At 23.4% G+C, this 22,385-nt stretch overlaps 3 protein-coding genes across 3 annotated transcripts; 1 reads left to right on the top strand and 2 right to left on the bottom strand.

Moving 5' to 3' along the window:
* Positions 1–229: 229 nt before the first annotated feature.
* On the top strand, positions 230–2,894 carry LOC122848375 (ATP-dependent RNA helicase Ddx1). Its single transcript, XM_044146423.1, has 3 exons — positions 230–312; positions 382–433; positions 518–2,894. The coding sequence occupies exons 1-3, from the start codon at positions 297–299 to the stop codon at positions 2,664–2,666; spliced, it is 2,217 nt and encodes a 738-aa protein (XP_044002358.1). The 5' UTR covers positions 230–296; the 3' UTR covers positions 2,667–2,894.
* A 1,946-nt stretch (positions 2,895–4,840) lies between these two features.
* LOC122849380 lies at positions 4,841–7,212 on the bottom strand. Its single transcript, XM_044148074.1, has 3 exons — positions 7,208–7,212; positions 6,234–6,522; positions 4,841–5,167 (listed from the first exon to the last, which is right to left on the bottom strand). The coding sequence occupies exons 1-3, from the start codon at positions 7,210–7,212 to the stop codon at positions 4,841–4,843; spliced, it is 621 nt and encodes a 206-aa protein (XP_044004009.1).
* A 2,585-nt stretch (positions 7,213–9,797) lies between these two features.
* Positions 9,798–22,385, bottom strand: LOC122848426. Its single transcript, XM_044146498.1, has 4 exons — positions 21,876–22,385; positions 11,339–11,625; positions 10,355–10,615; positions 9,798–10,262 (listed from the first exon to the last, which is right to left on the bottom strand). Exons 1-4 carry the CDS (start codon positions 21,928–21,930, stop codon positions 9,813–9,815), a joined length of 1,053 nt encoding a protein of 350 aa, XP_044002433.1. The 5' UTR covers positions 21,931–22,385; the 3' UTR covers positions 9,798–9,812.

The following is a 22,385-nucleotide window of genomic DNA, read 5'->3' as shown; positions in this document are numbered from 1 at the left end:
AAGTACTTAACAATGTTTTGAGTATAATAATTTATTTTCTTTTGCATGTCGATTCAAATCGTTTTTTTTTTTTAAATATTAAATTAAATTTTACTTATCGACAATTAGTCGTCGTTAATTTCACTGCTAGATGTCGTAAGTATTTCCAAGATGGCCGCTTTTTTCGTTACATGAAAATACAGCTGAATTAATTGAAAAAAAAAAATAAATAAAAAAAACAAAACTAACCTACTGTAACTGGATTGACAATTGTTTACAACTTATCAACTTATTCATTAAACAATAACTCATTAAAAATGACAGCATTTGAAGGTATCATCAATTTATTTATCAATTAATAAATTAAAAATAAAATCAATTAATTTATAATGTTTGTTTTAGAAATGGGAGTGTTGTCTGAAATAGCAAAAGCAACTGAAGATTTAGAATGGACGTAAGTGTCAAAAATTAAAAAAACAATTATAAATAAAATAAATTACATATTTAGATATATTAAATATGATGATTAATTAATTAGATTACCAACTGATGTACAAGCTGAAGCAATACCTTTAATTCTTGGTGGTGGTGATGTATTGATGGCAGCTGAAACTGGTAGTGGTAAAACTGGAGCATTTTGTCTTCCAATACTTCAAATTGTTTGGGAAACATTGAAAGACATTGAAAGTGGAAAAGGATTAAATTCATCATCACAACCAAGTAGTAATAAAAGTTTATTATCATCACCATGGGGTCTGAGTCTTTTTGACAGAGGTAGATCAATGGCTGTGACACCTGATGGTTTAAGATGTCAAAGTCGTGAGCAACGTGAATGGCATGGTTGTCGTGCTAATAAAGGTATTCAAGGTCCTGGTAAATATTATTATGAAGCAACTGTAACAGATGAAGGTTTATGCAGAGTTGGATGGTCAACATCACAAGCAAATCTTGATCTTGGTACTGATAAATATAGTTTTGGTTTTGGTGGTACTGGTAAAAAATCAAATGCCAAAAAATTTGATGATTATGGTACGTCATTTGGTATTCATGATGTTATTGGTTGTCTAATTGATCTTGATAATAGTGAAATTAGTTTTACCAAAAATGGTATTAATCTTGGTCGTGCATTTGATTTAAATCAACAACAAAAATCACAAGTGTATTATCCAGCAGTTGTATTAAAAAATGCTGAAATGTCATTTAATTTTGGTGATGAAAAATTTAAATATACACCACATGTTGGTTATATTGGTGTTACATCAGCTCCAGATAATTCAATAAAATTAAATCCAATAAATAGTAATAGTAAAATTGAAAAATGTGGTGATTTAAAACCAGCACCAAATGCACCACAAGCAATAATCATTGAACCATCAAGAGAATTAGCTGAACAAACATATAATCAAATTGAAAAATTTCGTACATATATTAAAGATCCAATAGTTAAACAATTACTTGTTATTGGTGGTGTCAGTGCAAAAGAACAAATATCATCATTAAATATTGGTGTTGATATTGTCGTTGGTACACCTGGTCGTCTTGAAGATTTAATACAAGGTGGTTATTTATCATTAACACATTGTCGTTTTTTTGTACTTGATGAAGCTGATGGTTTATTAAAACAAGGCTATACTGATCTTATTGATCGTATACATAAAGAAATACCAAAAATAACAGCTGATTATAAAAGATTACAAATGATTGTTTGTTCAGCAACATTACATGATTTTGATGTTAAAAAAATGGCAAATAAATTAATGCATTTTCCAACTTGGGTTGATTTAAAAGGTGAAGATGCTGTACCAGATACTGTACATCATGTTGTTGCAATAATTGATCCACAAATTGATAAATCATGGCATAATTTAAGAGAGCATATTGAAACTGATGGTGTACATAAAAATGATAATATTAGACCTGGTAATAATACACTTGAAACACTATCAGAAGCTGTTAAAATATTAAAAGGTGAATATTGTATACGTGCTATTAGAGAAAATAAAATGGATAGAGCAATAATATTTTGTCGTACTAAAAATGATTGTGATAATCTTGAAAATTATTTAAAATACATTGATAAAAATGAATTTTCATGTGTTGGTTTACATGCTGATAAAAAACCACATGAACGTAAATTAAATTTAGAAAAATTTAAAAATAAACAAGTTAAATTTATTATTTGTACTGATGTTGCTGCAAGAGGTATTGATGTTACTGGTTTACCATTTATGATTAATATGACATTACCAGATGAAAAATCAAATTATGTACATCGTATTGGTAGAGTTGGACGTGCTGATAGAATGGGTCTTGCAATATCATTAGTCAGTAGTGTACCAGAAAAAGTATGGTATCATGGACAGTGGTGTTCATCACGTGGAAGAAATTGTAATAATACTAATTTAACAAGTCAAGGTGGTTGTTGTATTTGGTACAAAGAAAAACAAACTTGTTTAGCTGATATTGAGGAACATCTTAATATAACTATTCAACAAATTGAATCAAATATGAAAGTACCAGCTAATGAATTTGATGGTAAAGTTGTGTATGGTCAAAAAAAAATAACAACTGAATGTGATTATAAAAATCATGTACAACAATTAGCACCAGTTGTTGCTGATTTAGCTGAACTTGAATCAAAAGCTCAATTATCATATCTTCAAAGACATCAAATTATTTCTCACTGAATTTATTTGATCATCAGCAGCATTTTTTATAAATCAAATTTCAAACATGTAATCTTTGTATTCTTTGTATTTTCATTCATAACGTAGCATTTAATTGGTTTATTATGTCATTTACAATAATTATTATATTATCAACGCCAAAAAAAAAAATAAAATAAAGTAATGTATCATAATAATAAAATTATTTTTTAATTATTTGAATCATCATAATAAATTTAAGAAATTAAATTGAATTAACTATTTTATTTTTGAAAGTTTTAATTTATTTTTATTTTTTTTAAAATGAAGAATGTAATTGTTGATTATGTTTTAATAATTAAAAATATTTAGAGATTTTAATTGTGTCCATTTTGAGGATGCGTTCATATTTTTAAAGTTGGTAGTAATGCGCACTTTATTGTCGACGCTTGTCATGAGCGCCGTTTTGTGACTGCTTTGTGAACTTTAGTTTTTCGTTGTTCGTTTTACAGGTACGTAACGTCCACCGATCGCCGGCCTTATATAAGTCTCACCTGTAATTTAATATCAAAAAAAAATTATTAATTTGTCGTTTTATCAATTAACTAGTCATCGGGTAATATTTTGAGTAATATTTTGTTGTTAAATTTTATCTTAAATCGTGAATAATTGCAAGTTTAATAGACAGAAAAATAAGTGGAATGAAAAAATTGTAAAATCGAGTTTGGCTTTTTTTTGAGTAAAAATAATATTTTTTTAGTTCGGGAAAGTGTTTCAAGTGTTGAAAATTGTTGTGTTAAGTTGATTGACTATTTAGATTGATATGTAAATTATAAACAAGTCATTTTATTAAATATTTATAATGAATCTTAAATTTGAGTATTTTTGTCGGCTGCTGTTGTCGGCCATCAGATTCTTGGAAAAAAAAAAAAAAAACAAAATCGATATTGCGCATGTCTGAACCGTTGAATTTTTGATGTATAAAATTCTTTCCTTAAATTTAGGTTATAGTAAAAAGGAAATATAGAGATTTAGACATCAGATCATTAACGGATCTGGGCGAAAAATTATTATTACAAAATTTGGACTTTTTCGTTTTGGTGTTGCTGAATACTCAAGGTAAAAAATATAATATTATTTAAATTTTCATTTGTCTTATTTAATAAATATTTTATTCATTTGTTTTTCATCAAATTGTTGTTCAAAGTATTTTTCACACAATAATTTTTAGTCGAATTTATCCATTGATTTTATTGGAATAAATTATTAAACTTCTTTAAGATTACTCCAAAGTAAAAAATTATATTTTTCTTATTTTTTTTTTTTATGTTTATTTGTTGAAGTATTATTCATTTATTTCCGTTCAAAATTTATTTTTATTGTTTTTTCTTTTTTATATTTTAAATTAAAATAATTTTTTTTTTTTATTTATTTATATAATTGATATCAACTTGCTTTAGTCATATATCATTTTCAATTATCAATTCATCATTCACTACCTGAGGTGTCGTAAAAGTTAATGAACTTTATTGATATCAAAAAAAAAAAGAATAAAAATAAAAATTATATTATCACTTGATGAATTAAAATCCACTTAATCTTATTAAATATTTTAAATTAAAATAAACAAAAACATCAAGTTAATTGGTCAATAAAAATTTTTATTATAAACTTTATTTAGAAAAAAAAAAAAAACAAGAAAATCTATCAATAAAATAAATAATACAATAAATAATTTAATAAACTAATTAAGTTATCACCTTTTTAAAGCTTTAAAGCTTCATTGAAAAGATTAAAATGTGTCAATTTATATTTGAGAAAAGTATCCTCACTTTTTTTATATTTCTTTTTTCTCTTTTCAATTGAGGTATCAGCCGTTGTCAATGACACTAAATTCATAATTTATACTCATTCTACATATCAATGACTTGAGTCAATATTTACCTGAATATTTACACGACTAATTTAAAGACAATTTTTTTTTGTCAATGGCTTCATTGACAGTCATGATATAATCTTAATAAATAATTATATTTTTTTTTTTTCGTTCTATCTACATTTTTTTTCTTTTTGATTTGTTTTTAATTTTTTGTTTTTTTTTACATTGTTAACTAATCTTAAAATAGAGTCATGAGTTTGGAGATTTAAATTAAATTTCTAACTATTTCTAGATAATTTGTTGCTATTATTTAAAAATAATAATGTGATGTTATTGATTAATGAGAATCAAGAACTTTTTTCCAAGCTATTAGATGTTCTTTGTATTTTATTAAAATTCCCCAATCACGAACTAATCTTCTTGTATAATCCTCAGGATCTCGTTCTTTTTGTACCATAATATTTCTACTTATTCTTTCTGGTATATTTAAAAATGATAAATTAACAATTGTCGTTTCAACTTCACACAAATATGATTGTAAAAACATTAATGTACGTTCGAGTGCATTTTTTTTCGATAAATCATTTTCATCGTTTATCATTTCTTCAATGGCTATTGAAAATTTTTGTAGATCTGTATGTAAACCCGGTAAATGATCAGCAACCTGTAACAAAAACAAAAATATTTACAATTATTTATTTTCACAATAAAACACTTGATGCAATTAATTTTTCTATCGACAAATTTTATCTAGTTTTTTTTTTGTCAATTTTTATTTGATTTGTTTTTATTTTACAATTTAAAATTTTATGAATGAGTTGTATTTATGAGTAAATATTTTTTAAATGATTATTTGGTAGGCCGATAAAGTTATCAGATAATTTTTTTTTGCTATCATCAGCTGAGACATAATTTGTCAAAAAAAATACCTTTAAATTTTAAGATTACACAGTTTCACGACCCGGCGAGTATAATTCTCTTTCTTTTTTGTTTTGTTTTTTTTCATTTAATTTATTTTTTGTATATATTTTATTTATTTTCTTTCTCAATCAATCACGTTAACTCTTTTATTTTTTTTATTTCACAATATAATGCAACGCGCACGTTTTAAACCTAAAACACACGAGAGAATTCAACGACCACTCTGTCTCCTGTTATCCTGGTACTTTATAATAATTACTGTCTCATTATGATTTGTTATTTAATGTTAATCAATTATGCATTCAATTTATATACAATGTATTTATGTTTAATAATAATTTTATATATTAAACAAATTTATATTTTTTATTTTATTACTATTCTCATTTATCTCTCTCTCTCTAGTACGAATTTTAATATTCCAATTTAAATACCACTTGTGTGATTCAATGAATATTTCAATGAAATTCAAATTTAAATTATTCACGTAATACTGTTTATTAATTTACTTGAAAATTCAATTAAATATTGATAATTATAATTAACTATTAAATTAAACAAATTAATAATTTTATAAATTTTTATTTAATTTTAATAATTACGTGCAATAAAAAGTTTGATTAATATTTATAAATTAAATTATTTAATTTTTATAAATTTATTTGTATTTAAATTTTTAGTCAATTGATATAAATTTTTATAATTTTATTAAACTATTATTTCAATTGAATAAAAAATATAAAAAATACATTTTTTATTTTTTTAAATATTATTTTACTAATTAAAAATAAAATTAATAATTTATTTACCGTTCTAAGTGTCTTTCCTTCAAGTTGTTTGATTAAACTTATGTCATGCTCATTTGGTATCCAATGTGGAATATATTGTTTCCTTGCAATATGATTTCCAGCTTTATCATAATTATTTTCATAATTTCCTTTTTTAAAACTACCAAGTGCAATACCATGTTGTAATTTCATTCTATTTAAACTTGATTTAATTTCATGCTCAATATTATTTAAATTATAATTATCTGGTTCAATTTTACTACCACATGGTTGGTACCAAAATGGTAAATTAATTGGTACCGAAAAAACACTTGTAAACATAAATAAAATTATATAAATTTTAAATATAATTAAAACCATTTTAACTGATTTTAAATTAACAAAATAAATTAAATAAATAATTAATTGTGATTTAATATACAATTTATAATTGATGTATGTTTCACGTGTTAATGATGATCGCGTACTGAGATTGTCAAATAATTTGCTCTCTACTTTATATGTGCGATAGTGTAAACAAATCGTACATACGTACGTTTGACGTCTCGTGTGCCGGCTTCTATCAGTATAATGACCAGATGATCGTATATTCTATCGATGAGATAAAAAAAAAATACCAATCAATTGATATTTTTGTGAGAATATTGAGGTCTTTCACCTTTTGTCAAAAAATAAATTCGTGTGCATTTTAATAAATCTATTCAATTTTTATTCACTCATTATTTTGTTTAGTTATTTCTTCGTTTTTTTTTTTTTTTTTTTAACAAAAAAAATAAATAAATAAATTTAACTTTAACTCAAGTTATTTTAAAAATTTTAGAAGAGTTGAATCACCTATCTAATTTGAAATCAATGAATCATATACTTGATAGATATAATCATCAAATAATAAATATGAATTTTATCCAAAAAATTTTTTTCAATTTATTGTAGTTTAAATAATGACAGTGCTACTTGAGAATGCCTTTGGCTGATAACAAAATTGATCGGTATACGTCATTCTTATCGTTATCAAACTACAAAAAAATTAAATAAACAAAAAGATTATAATTATAATAATACAAGTTTGTCATTACGTCATTAATACTAGAATAATTTTTCTATTTTATGACATTTGTAAATTTGTAAATCTAAATGTACGTCAAACTTTTTCCAGATATTTTCGCCCACCTTTGCTTCTTTTGCTATTATTTACATTTTTATATTTTTTCTTTGAAAACAGAGACTGGAATGTGCTCATCATCTTTGAAAAATATTTTTTATTTTTTTATATCGATGAAATCTTGCTTTATTCTTGATGATTGTTCATTGAGTTATATTTGCTATTTTTTTTTTTTTCTTCTTTTCATTGTCAATATATTACTAACAAGTAGATTTTAATTTCGTTAAATATTTTCATTTTTTTTTTTTTATAATTTAAATATAGTAGTTGGTATAAATTTTAGTAATTGATAATTTGTTTTTTTTTTTAAATAATTTCTTGGAAAAATATATCTACAAAAAGAGCATACATAGTTTCTGGACTCCTTATAAAGAAATTCTATTATTAGACACACACCGTGTATTTTCTCGCATACGCAAAGATGACCAGACATTTATTTTTTATTTCACACTATTGATAATCACGTCATAATATTAGTAAATAGATGCATTTTCACATGAATTTCTAATAGTCATTTTAGCTGCGGCTATGTTTTATATATACATGAAAAAATATATATATAATAATTTTAATAATAGGAAAATTTTTATCGCATGCTGTCGAACCAGCATCTCTCTTTGTACTCCTGATAACGGAAAATGTTAACTTGCAAGCCCTTTAAATCGATGAAAAACCTCCTGCATTTATTTCGTCATTTGATTAAACAGGAAATTAAAAAACAATGAAAAGTCAAATTTTATCAAATTAAATCAATATTAAATTATTTATAATTAACCTAAATAAATAAATTTTTATTAAACAGTCACTTTCTAAAAAACAATATGTAAGAAAAAAATTATTATTTATTAATTTTGTTATAGATAAACTAAATAATCAAAAAAAAAAATTAATTAATTATTTTTTAATTGGTGAGTCATATGTTCCATTTTAAAATCAATTTTTCATGTATGACATCATATATAGTCATCAGATAATTTAAAAAAAAAAAATTTGTTTATTTTTTTTTTTGATATTATCAATAATATAAAATTGACTGGTACTTGTTGATGTCGATAAGATTTATAATTTGTTTGTTATAATAAAAAATCCTTCTCAATTACTCATTTTTATTTAAAATTGAGATCTTTCTTTTTTTTGTTCTTGATAAGGAGTATTCCAAATTGTATTTTTATCATCAACGAGTGATGACGCAGACGGTCCTCACAGACTAGAGTGTATAGAGAGATATTGATAATGGAAAAAAATAAAACTTCTTGACTCTTCATGAGTGCCTGATATGTGCAATTAAATAACGAGACTTGTTTGATTTAGTTTAATTGCAAAACTTTGTTTTTATATTTAAATATTATATAAAAATAATATTTCAGTCAATCAAATTAAATATATTATTATAATTTATCAGAGTTGTTGTCTTGAATGAATCAAATGTGTGTTGGTATTGAATTGCAAGATTTATTATGAGCAGATAAAACATCAATAATAAATATAAATATTATTCAGTGGAATAGTAATATGATATAATAAATATTTCATGTATAAATATGATTTTATAGCCAATAAATTTGTCATATATTCATTATTTATTTATTTTATTTTCTTTACAACATCAGCATTAGCTAGTGTAAAATTTTGTCTAGTTTACAAGATATTATATGTATAAAAAAATAATTTATTATATAATAAATTTTTTTTTATCAAAAAACACATTATTTTCTTAACGATAATTTAATTTTTTAATCGTGAAAATTAATATAATGCAAATTAGTATAAAAAAAACATTTGTCATGATTTTAGTACGTTTTTGAAATATATATACAAATGTAGATCAAATAATGATAAAAAAATTTATAGATAATGTAAATATGTGTTTGAAAAATTTAACTTAACTTATTGAATTAAAAATTAATTAAGAAAAAAAAAAGTACAAAGTTTACACCCACATACATTTTTAATATCACAGCTGACAACTTTTTTTTTTTTTTATTATTTAAAATTTACCATTTATATATGAATAAATAATTTTTTTTTTTTTCTATTTATCAAAAGTTTTTCGAATAGTAACTTAAATGAATTAATTAAAAAAAATTATATTATCAATTATGTACATTTTTAAGTAATTATCGATTTTTATTACGATAAGTTGTAAAATAAAAAAAATAAACAGTAAAAAAGCTTATTTAAAAAAAAAAAAAAAATGTAATTGAAAAATTAATTAAATCAAAAGTTTAAAAGAGTGTCAACATATAATACTGCGTATTGATTCTTAAGGATAATACTGATCCACTATACATGAATACCCTGATTAAAATAATTAATAATTTTTCAAATTAAAAAAAGAAATTTTAACTATTTTCTAAAAAAATTAAATTAAATATTTAAAGAAATATTTTTTTTTTTTCATTTAACTAAATTCAAAATGAATATTATAAATTTAATTATTATAAATTTTGTGATTCATTTAATTTCATTCTATTTTGTAGCCTAAGTCGTAATTCACGTTTTTTTTCTTGTATCATTTTTTTATTATTTTCATGAATAATATTATCTCTTAATAGTTGTTGTTCATTTGATTTTTTTTTTTTCATATGTCTTTTTGTTTTAAGTCGTGTTGTTTTTTTCTGATTTTTATTTTTTGACTTGAAAATAATTGGTTTAACGGTATTTGAATCACATGTTCCTGGTCCTTTTGCTGTTGCATTTCTAAATGCTCGTATCCAATCATTCAAAAATATACGATATAGTCGTAGTACACCCCAATCTTGTATAAGTGATACTGTCATATCACCCTCAGTATTCCAAGCTGGATTTTCAATGACTATTTTTGATTTATGAACATGTGGTACTTGATGACCGAGATTTGTTATTGCTGTCTCGACTTCACATAGTATCTATAAAATACAAAGAAAAATATTTATAAATTATATTTTATTTTTAGAAAAAGCTCAAAAAAAGCTCCAAAATAAATTGACAAAATACTTACACTAAGTACTTCAGTTTCCATTGCACTTATAATTTCATTTCTCTTTGTGATTGCCCAATTATCTTCAATGCCAATTTTAAATTTAAATTTTCTCAATGAATAAAATGTAATAGCAAACCTCTGCAATGCATCATGTAATCTTGGCAATGCATATTCAGCTTTTTTATTTTTTTCCATGCACCAAAGTTCATTGTAATACCATTGAAGTTGTTTTTTTGGTAGCCAGGTAAAATTATATTGACCCTTTAATACTGTATTAATCTATAAAACAAAAAAAAATTTAAATTTTAATAATGAAAAAATTAATTAAATTATTTCATTATAATATTTACTGACTAATTTGATTTTTAAAATAACAATAAACAAAAAATAAATAATACTCGACACCTATTATCAGATTATAATAAATAAAAAAAAATTAATTTCACACCTTTGAAAAATAAACAATAGATGACTAATTTAGAATGTGCAAAAATGCCAACAAATGCATTTTATTAAAATAACAACAAATTGTGTACAACAATGTCATCAGGTGTAGTGTTATAACCATGTGAGATAAAAAATAAAATAATATATGAAATAGATACTCGTGGAGTTGACAAATATAATGGGCTGTTTATTTATTTTAAAAAAAAAAAAAAAAAATGGAATTTTTTAAATTTAATCGTAAGGAGTTATACATGTCGCTTAGCTGGTTAATCTCAACTTGAGAATATATCTCAGCTATCATGTTTATTTGAGACACCACTGAACGAAAATTTTTTTTTTTATCAATTTTAGTATCATTTTAAATATTACAATACAACTGACATGAAATAAAATATCTGGACTGATTAAATTTTGACTGAATGATATTTAAAAATTGATTTTTAATTATTTTAAAATTTGTGAAAATTCTTTTCAACAAATTTTAAGAGCTCTGGGAAGAAGAACAAGTCTTATTGATAATTTATCTGTAGATTAATTTTAATTAATTATATTTACCTTTGAATAAACTTTTTCAATATCATGTCTATCTTTTTGTATATGATTTTTAGCAACTTTTAATCTCGTTCTGACACGTTTCAATGATCTATGTGCACTGTGTCTTTGTAATGGACGTCCAGTTGATGATTCAAATAACGTACCACATGGTTTTTCCCATGGTTGCATTTTTCTTGCCGTTATTTTTGATATTTCGTGATTATATGATGGTACTGATGATACACCAGTTAAACCAGATACTATTAAAAATATCAGGCTCGTTAAAATTATCGTTTTAGCCACTGAATCTGAAAATTAAAAATAAACAAACAAATTAGCTATAAATAAGTATAAATTAATTTAATAAATCTATCAAAACTATATATTTAATTTACCTCTAGAAAGCTATAGCACACCATAATGGGCACAAACTAATATAGTTAGAATTGAAATTTTATGCTTTTTTTGTGCTATTTTTATGTGAAACTTGCGATTTTTGTGCTTTTGAATATTTTTTTTTATGCAATGTTGTGCTGCCTTAATATTGAGTTAACACAACTTCTTTAATAATTAACTTTTTTTAATGAACTCTCGACTAAAATTATGTGCTTTTTATGTGTTTTTATTCTACGTTTAAATTAATTTTTTATTTCAATCACTTTTAATTTGAATATTTTTTTTTTAATAATGTTGTGCTAGCTTAATATTAACTTAACACAACTTATTAAATAATTAACTTATTTTGATGAACTATTGGCCAAAATTATGTGCTTTTTATGTGTTTTTATTCTACGTTTAAATTTTTTTTTTTTTTTAATTATGTTTTATTTGAAGGTAGCACAACATTGTTAGAAAAAAGAAATTATTTAAACAAAAAGTTATTGAAATAAAAAATTAATTTAAACGTAGAATAAAAACACATAAAAAGCACATAATTTTGGTCGAGAGTTCATTAGAAAAAGTTAATTATTAAAGAAGTTGTGTCAAGTTAATATTAAGCTAGCACAACATTATTCGAAAAAAAATTATTTAAATAAAAAGTGATTGAAATAAAAAATAAATTTAAACGTAGAATAAAAACACATAAAAAGCACATAATTTTGGTCGAGAGTTCATTAGAAAAAATTAATTATTAAAGAAGTTGTGTTAACTCAATATTAAGGCAGCACAACGATGCATAAAAAAAAATATATAAAAGCACAAAAAAAGCATAAAATTTCAGTTCTATATTAGTTTGTGCCCATTGTGGTGTGCTAACTTTCTAGAGGTATTTAATTTTGTCTTATATATATTTTTTTTTAAATATTTAATATTGTATAATTCATTGCAATTATTTGCCGCATCTTAAAAATTTTTTTTTTCGACTTTCACACTGGGGTGGTGATGTTTCATTCACGCGTGTGGGTTCATGCATGTTAAATTTTTAAAATACACATATAGTATTCCAATGCATATATTGAGTCAAAGTTGCAAGTATATATATATTCACCCACGTAATACAACAATGAAACTCAGTGCACTCAGTACATTCGCCCCCGCATTAGGAAATAGGTTGTAAATCGAAGAATCAAGATTTATTGTGCAATTAAATGTCCCGACAGGGAAAAAAATTTTTTTTCTCCAGGTGAAATAAACATACTATGCTACATCATAATTTCTTTATTCACCTCTTTAGTCTAATTGTATTTATTCATTTTACATAACAATTGTATGAAAATTTATCAAAATTCAAACCGGAAATTATATACCAAAAAATAATTCAAATATACAATTAAATAACCATGACATTTCGATTAATTAATAAATCAAATAAATTAATTAAAATACTAATTAACATTTAATAAAAAAATAATAAATTTAGAATATTTTAAAAATTATTTTTATGAATATTAATTTATTAACTTGTTTAAATTAATTTTAAATTTGTCAAATTTATAAAGCTAGTATTAATTTCCATAATTGTTGATTAACATCATATTAATGGTGTGAAAATACGTGTGTTAAGTTAGCCATACACAGCGGGACAACGATGTCGTCATACAATATTTACCTTGATCGTCATAAAATATTTTAATATACATGTACTAACATTATTATTATATATACCACACATGCGAGTATAATTATAAAACATGTATTTAATAAACACAAGTAACATGTATAACAGGCTTACAGTATATATTTTTTTTTTTCTTTTTTTTTCGTAGTATATACAAATTTTATATACATGATTTTTTAATTCGCGCGCGTCAGTCACGCGCGAATGAGTTAAAGTTCGACGTATTCGTCTCGTCACTGCCTCTTAAATAAGAAGAATTATTTATTACCATCATACATTGATATGTTAAGCCTCTTGAAAATAAATTTTATGTTTATTAAATCATAACTTTGATTATTTCACGGTTAAAAAAAAAAAATGAAAATTTTTTATTATTTTTTTTTTTTCACGTATTTTTATGATATACATTAAATTTTTTTTAATATATTGAGAATTATATATTCTATTTTATATGTATTTTTAAAAATTTTAAAATAAATTTAATTTTTTAACTGATAAATGTCGGCAAATGGCAAAGTCGAGGATAGTACTGAGAGAGCACTCAGTATATATAATATAAAAGTATATATATTTCTCTTTTTCGTCTCATTCCTTAAGTTTATTTTATTTTTTTTTTACAATATAAGGACGAAGATTGTTGGTTTTGCACGATGCGCCCGTAGTTGGTATATTCAGGGTAGCCTGGGGCGTTGTTAGGTATATATTCTGAGAACGAGTTCAAGATCAAACCCAACGGCAGTGGTGATTGCGTGGTGATTAGCCGCCCTCTACATTTTCGTATTTTTTTGTCAGTCAAATACCAAAATAAATAAAACTAAAAAAAAAAAAAACAATAACAACAATATATTTATGAAAATATACTGCAAATTTTTTGAATAATTTTTAGAAAATTAATATTTATAAATATTTTATAAAATCATTTTTATAAATTTGCTTTTTACATAATATATTTTTAATTTTTTATAAATAAATGCGTTTAAATATTGTCAGGGTGATTAGAAAAATAGTTGGTAAATATTGCACATCAGAGAAAGCACAAAATCCGCTTGACAAACATGGGCAACGCACCTCAAATATATTTTTTTTTTAAATTTTTTATGTGAATAAACTTGTATGCAAAAATCTTGAGTATATATAATAATATGTTTATAAAAACATATATATTTTCGTGCAACACGTATATCGATTTGTAGATTTACAACCACGTGTTTTGTCCACAAAAGTATGTGGGACGTGTATATATAATCCTCCTCTTTGCTTTATATGTATTGAAAAAAAAAAAAAAATTATTATTTTACTTTTACTAATTTATTTTTTAATTTTATTATTATTTTACTCTGCAATTATTGTGTATGTGATATGGTCGTAATAAGTATTGCACTTGAACAATGTATATATGTATTTTAATGATTAAAAAAAATTGTCGTTTGCGAGTAGGATGAAACACATGAAAATATATTAATATCACATGCGGTGACTTGAACGACAAATGTTATATACTATCGCAGGGGCGTAAGAGCTTTCTCCAGTTTAAAATAATTTATAAACAAATTTTAATATTACGATTGGATATATAATATTAAATATAATTTTTGCCAAATATATATATATTTTTTTTTAATTTAATGTTTAACGTGTGATGACGTTTTTTGTTTTTCTTTTAAACTTTTATTTTCAATATAATATTATTTTGACGACTTAAATAAACGGATATAGGTGTATGTATAATTGAAGAAAAAAAAAAAATATATTAGTATTTTATCTGTATAAATATTGAAACGAAAAATTGAAGAGAAAAAATATATTTCGATATGTCTTTGATGGTCATTAAAGTCACCGACGCTTCAGATAAATTTAGTAGACTTGCTGGCATTTTCATTTTTATCCGACGCTTATATTCTTGTTGAATACTTTTATGTATATTTATAAAATATTTGACCTAAATTTTCGAATGATATTCTGATAATTTTGAGGTTTTAAATTGCCCTTATTTATTTCTTTAAATTATTCATTTCCTGTTGGTTTTTTATTTTTTTTTCTCTATTATCATTTCGCTGCAAATGATTGAGTATAAAATATTTTTTTCGATTTATATAGGTTGATCTAGATATCGATTTATATGCGTGTTTATTTGTGTAATTTAGATTGATAATAATATTTCTATAAATACTCAAATTTTATATTGAAAAAATTTTATATTGAGCAGAAAAATATAAAATAATTTATTGACATTGTGATTTCATCATTCACTTGGGTTAATTTCAGTAATTTCAATGATTCAGAATTATTTGAGTCAAGGTTTAATGTACAACAAATGACGAAATCAATAATTACTAATTAACAATTAACTTTTTCTTCAGTTTAAATGTTTTTTTATTTTTATTTTTTGTTTTTACTGACGTTCGATTATTAAAATTCATCACATAAATTAGTTGGCTTTCTGCCTCATCCAATAGAAAAAAAATTAAATGAAAAAGTTTATTTTTAAATGTAGGATATAATTATTAGCTTAAAATTTTTTTATATTTCTGTCATCATGGTCTGCGACATGTGCCATTACGCGCTGTTATTTCGCAGACTGTGATAAATAAAAAAATTACAAATTCAAAATTCGTTTCAACGATTACAGACAGTCATGTTCGACTGATTTTTTTTTTTGCATAGAATCGATTAGAATACAGACTTATTACTGTGATGATAAATTCATTTATTTCATTTTTATTTTCTTTTTAATTTCGTACTCAAATAAATCCACTTTTGAGTTGAAAAAAAAACGCGAAAATTTATGTATGACAATTACCTGACAATTAAATTTAGAATAGAATAATTTCAAAGTGACAATATAATGATTGTATTATCGTATTTTGGAGCGATTGGCGATCATTGAACTATACGCATAGTGTTAATAATCACAGTGAATCAACGTTGTCCGTGGTCAGGCACGATGCCAAGATACTCTTCCACCCACGATAAATTCTCTTCCCATTCTCACACCATTCTCCCCTCAAACACCAAGCATGTAGACCAACTAACAAAACCAGTAAAATTTTATTTTTCCCAATACACAAGAAACAAAAAAAAAAAAAAAAAATTGAAACAATAACTATATAAATTCAATAAAATAAAAACCCAAAAAAAATATAATATATATTTTTATATATGAGTTAAAGAAATCTGTGTTTTATTCATATATCTGCAATACTGAAAATTAAAAACAACCTCGGCACACCTAGCCTCCGGGAAAGTCACTTGAACAAAGAAAACTGATCGAGGACAACTAGAGGACATTTACAAATATTCATTCGCGAATAACGACTCCTCAAAACACAAAAAATAAATAAATAAATAAATTACAATAAAAATAAACAGTAAATATAAATGAAATATTAATAGTATATTTTTTTTTTATTTTTAAAATAGTTTTTTTAAAAAAATAAAAGCTGATTATAGTAATCAAATAGTCGCCCCCTTACATTTGTTCAATTGTGTATAATAAATATTGATTTATGTCTGTATTTTATGGGGGATAATAGTACCTGGCGTCATGTATGTTAATTTTTTTTAAATCTTAATTTTTTTAAAACCAAATATTTACTATGTACAGCTGTATTATCGATTACTATTTATCACTGAGTTTTAAGTATATCATACGTATAAATAAACTGCACATACGATGTGAATAATGATAAAATTTATATGCTGTAGAAAATTATTTGTTGCGTTCAGTAAAAAATAAAAAAAAAATAAATATAAATAAAAGTTGGGTGAGAGACGAATGGATATGTTTGTATTCTGGCTTCATAAAGTCACGTTTATGATGTACTAGATGGGAGGCGGGGTTACACAGTGAATTTAATACTCAATGTATATACTGATGTGGCATCAGGTGGTGAATGATACAGTCTTCTGTCCTCGAATTTTATTGTTCAAGTCAATTTATTTATATATAGTATATACAGACGTTTATGTTTTTTATGTCTGTAGATTGGAGACACGAGTATTTCATTCATAGAATTTTTTTTTATTCATATATATGTTAAAATTAAATAAACAAATAAAATTATTATTGAAATTTAATTAAAAACTCAATGACGATTACTTCAGATGTATTTTTAGGATTTAAATTGTTTTAAAAATTTTTTTATTTTTTTTTAATGGGGTAATTAGTTTTATATTGGCCAAATTATATATTCTGGAAAAAATGGATGAGTTGATGAATATAATTTTAGAAAAAATATCAAAATAATTGAAATTAAATTTTTAAACTTTTAGGATAATTATATTTAGATGTCATTCAAATACTAGAAGCATAACTTTATGAAATTTATACTTGGAAATATTTTTTTTATCTAATAATCATTTTTGGTAAAAAGTACACAATTTTAGAAAAATATAAAATTGAAAAAAAATATAAAAATAATTAAAATTAAACTCCCAAACTTTCAGAATAATTATATTTAGATGTTGACCAAATACTAGTAGCATAATTTCATGAAATTTTTGCTTAGAAATATTTTTTCTAACAATAACAATGAAAAAAAAAAAAAATAAAAAAGACAATTAATTTTTAAACTTTATCATGTTAAAAATTATTTTACAAATTTTTCAATTATTTTAAAATATAAATTTGCAAAACTTTCTTTTGTTTATTTTTAATTAATCAATGTGGTTGAGGTGCCGACATATTGTGAAGGCGTCACGGAAATGCGTGGTATATATTTTCATGTCATATACATACATGTTGATTCATATATATATACAATACGACGAGGACACTTGGCCTGCGGCAATGTAATTGCTACGGTAGGCGGTTTGTAGCAACTGGCAAAGTATTAAGTTGAGACTAAAGAATATATAAAATAAAAAGTGCCGAAGGCATCGTAAAGCTCGTCGGTCTGACTAACGTAAATCCGTGTAATTTAAACATTGACTCACTTTCTATATAACTATATATGTAATCATAATACAATAAAATAATCATGAGCTTCAAATAATATATGTAGAAATGTATAATACAACAATGTCACCACCCGTTGTCTCAAATTATAAATAACAACATAGATCAACTATGAATTAACTATTTTTTATTCAAACTTGAAAATAAAAAAATAATAATTTTATTACAAATAAACAATGAAATGAATTTCCGGTTATATATTTTTAAGTCGTCATAAAGTTGACCAATTAGATGTTCGTTAATCATAACTTTAGTCAATGATTTTTTCATTTTTAAAAAACTTTTTTCCACGTAAAATAGTTATAAAAATATAAAATAAATGTAGAATAACAAAGGAGATATAAAATATGACAGTATTTTTTATGATTTTATTGTTTCATCTAGTTTTTTTTTTATACTGTAGAAATTTATTTTTTTTTTTTAAATTATTACTTTGGATTTTTTTATAGTTGAGTAGATATAATTTTGTGATTTTTCTGATTGAGACAACAGAAAAACCAATCAGTCATTCAAGACAATCGTGAAAAATATATGTGCATAAATATTTATAGACACAGAATCTAGGTGACGCCTTCTGATAGAATAAAATACAAATTGAAAAAAGAAAAAAAATATCATGAAGGACATTTATTAAAGACCGATGACCATAAGTGCATTAAACTTGGATAAATTTTTCACCTATTATCTCATGATTTATAAATAATTATTATTACAGCGAAAAATAAATTTAGATGAAAATTCTACAAGCATTTTTATAAAAATAAAATTAATTTTTATCCTAGTAAAAAAATAACCATATTTTTTTGTTTCAATTTAAAGTTGAATAACTTTTTCTTTGTTTTTTTCACGAAGGCGTGAACACGAGCTTCCAGGTCTCACATATTATTTTCATTTCATGCTGGAGTGGTCGTCTGTCCCATATAAATTTTGAATGCAAATGAACTCAAAACCACAAAACCATCCCGACAGACAAAGCACCGATTTTTTTATGTTGCAATTTAGTCTGTATTATATTTTTTTTTTTATTCTTTAAAATTTATTTCTTTTTATTTAATAAATATAAACGAAAGAAAATAAAAAAGAAAAATTTAAACGTGTGTATGATATAATTAAATATTATGAAAATTATGTTTATTTGATTCTTTTTTTTTTTGATTAATTAATGCAACAGATATTGGTGATTATAATATAACCGAGGGCAAATAAAAGTTTGTATATCTGTTTGACACATCCGTTGTCTCCTCCGCTGCAGTACTAAACCTCCTGCTGTGTTCTCAGAATCCACGGTCAATCTTTTTTATTTTTTTAATATCATTTTGTCCTTTTATTGGCTTTTTTTTTCTACTTTTTTTTTTTGGCTCAAGTTGCCGTCAATCTTTCTTGTGCTAGAAAGAATCAAGTATGAAAATGAAAATCATGCACGCAAAGTCCCTGGAGACTTGGGTCATTATTTTTTTTTAAATTTATTTTTTGTGTATCAGAAAGATAAAAAAAAAAATATTTGATGATCGTTCGTAGAGCTTTTTTAGATCGACAAACAATGTCGCTCAAATGATTGAAAAAAAAAAATTTTATAAAGAATTTTAATTGTATTTTTTGAGAAGTAAAATCTAGGCTTAAAATATACAAATGATAAAAATTTTTTAGCATGAGTAAATATAAAAATTGACATAGCGAAAAAAAAAGTGTTGCATTAATGAATGAGTTTTTGTGATTTTATTTATTTTTTTATTTTGGAGAAACATGATACCTTGATTGGAAACAACCAAGCGTGTTATTTATCTAGTGGGATGTACGACATCCTTTGATATGAAGGATGAAATGCAAAATAGAAAAATTAAAAAAAAAAAATAAATAGATACGAAAAATATTAAAAAGATAAGATACATTGGAACCCCGTCGGAGTCAACACGTTTATTTATTTATTTATATTTAATAAATATAATATGCGTTGAAAAAATAAATTATCTTAAATTTTTTTTACCTGCCACTTGTTTATTATATGAAAAAAATATTTCTATAATTTTTAAATTTATCAAACAATATTTAGACATTTTTTTTTTTAACACTCCAAATATACTTGTTAAAAAAAAATTACAAATAAAAAATAATAACTGCAATTTTTCGCAAATACTATTTTTGCTACTCATTAGCTGTATAGAAATTATTTTAAAATTCTATAAATGATATTTTACAATAAACAAGTAATAAATCAATTCAAACAAAGAATGAAAAAAAACAATAAATTATAAATATTATTTGAAAAAATTTTCTTTTAATTATTATAGATATATTTTAATTGTGAAATAAATTAAATGGCAAGAGAGTATTGTAAAAAATGAAAAAATTAAAATAATAATGATAATGATAGCACACCTTAATATATAAATTCAGTTAAATATATATATAACTGTATATATGTACAAACTAATGTTTGATAAACTGCTTTGGGTTTTTTTTTTTTTTTTTTGACTTGTGGAACTATATACATGTACTATTTGCTTAACGCCTTGTGGCATTGACTAGTGTTGTGACACGAAGAAGGGATACGATAGGGCCCTTGATAGCTTTTTTATTTTACCCCTTCCAAAAAATATTTTTTACTTTCTTAAGCAAATAATCTTGTGTATCCTGGACTAACACGGACATCCATACATCTCCACGTTGTTATCTGAGAACCGGAATAGCAAGATTACAGGTGGTAAAAAATATTTAACAAAAAAAAAAACAACAAAAAATGACAAAGGAAAATCATGCAAATGAAAATTTTAAATATTCTAATAAATACATAATTTTTAAAATAATATTATTTGATTTCTTAATGTTATTTTCATAAATATAATTTTAATTTTTTGTTATCAACTAATTTCAAGTGACTAATAACTGAGCTTTTTATTTTTTTTATTTTTCATTGATTTATGTTATTCTTAGTGTCAAATTTTAATGCTTAACGTTGGGTCATAAAATTTTTGTTTAATTTTAAAAATATAACCATTATATGGTTATAACTTAAATTAAACAAAATACTAAATGAACTTGTTGTCATCACTCAACAAATATATGGGCCCTTGAAAGATTATATTATTTTTTTTTTTTTTATTTTTTTTATAATAAATTATAATTTTTTATTATTCGGCATAGAGAGTGATCGCTATCGCTATAGTTATGATTGATTGATATGAATTTAATAAAAAAAAAAAAATAATAAAAAGAAAGAAAGATTATAAAAAAACATTGGAATTTATAGCTGAAAATTATTTTTTAAAATTGAGCTTTTAGTTGTGAATATTTTTATGAATTAAATCACTATATGATATTAAAATTTTAATATAAAATTGTATTTTGATAACATGAGCTTTATCATAACTTGATAAATTAAAATTCCATTAAATTTTTTAACGACAATTAATAATGATTAAATTAAACTGTAAATTTTAAAATTAAATTATTGGATTATATTTTTAAAAGTAATATATAATTGAAATATTAACACTAATTTGATTTTTATATTATAAGTATATATAATTCAGCAATGTACACACACCGCCTTATCGTGGCACGGGCAATAGCACCAGCTATCAACAGCCCGTAGATCATCTCTTCCTCGTTCTCCAACAATGGTTTTATCTCGTTGTCAAATAATAACACCACCACAACCACCAACACTTTTTTTTGAAAAAAATTCTTTCACAATTGTTGTTCACTCAATTGTTTTATTAATTTTCACATATAAAAATTTTTAATTAATGAAAAATAAAATCAATTCAATGAACAATATATAATCGCGTTTGATTTACAAAATTATAATTTAGATAACGTATTCGTAATCGTTGAACTTCCATTTTAATTGAAAATTAAATTGTTAATATAATTTTAATAAATTTTTATTAAGATATATTGTTAATTTGAGCTTTTTAAATTTTTCCAATAAAACAACAAATATATTTTATTTTGAAAATAAATTCAATTAAATATTTTTTTATTGTTAAATTACACCAAAGTCTGACCATTCGGTTTGCCGATCTCGTGGTGACTGAGGGGTCCCGTGCGAC

This window comes from Aphidius gifuensis, linkage group LG2, assembly GCF_014905175.1.
Source record: "Aphidius gifuensis isolate YNYX2018 linkage group LG2, ASM1490517v1, whole genome shotgun sequence".
Classification (NCBI taxonomy): Eukaryota; Metazoa; Arthropoda; class Insecta; order Hymenoptera; family Braconidae; genus Aphidius; species Aphidius gifuensis.
This window is presented reverse-complemented; position numbering and strand designations above follow the sequence as displayed.

Coding starts and splice junctions, on each gene's coding strand:
- LOC122849380 (XM_044148074.1), bottom strand. Junction 5,168..6,233: donor AAGGAAAGACACTTAGAACG/GTAAATAAATTA, acceptor TTTTTGTTACAG/GTTGCTGATCATTTACCGGG.
- LOC122848426 (XM_044146498.1), bottom strand. CDS start 21,930: ATGATCTACGGGCTGTTGATAGCTGGTGCTATTGCCCGTGCCACGATA. Junction 11,626..21,875: donor CCGTGCCACGATAAGGCGGT/GTGTGTACATTG, acceptor TTTAATTTTCAG/ATTCAGTGGCTAAAACGATA. Junction 10,616..11,338: donor TTGAAAAAGTTTATTCAAAG/GTAAATATAATT, acceptor TTTGTTTTATAG/ATTAATACAGTATTAAAGGG.
- LOC122848375 (XM_044146423.1), top strand. Junction 434..517: donor ACTGAAGATTTAGAATGGAC/GTAAGTGTCAAA, acceptor TTAATTAATTAG/ATTACCAACTGATGTACAAG.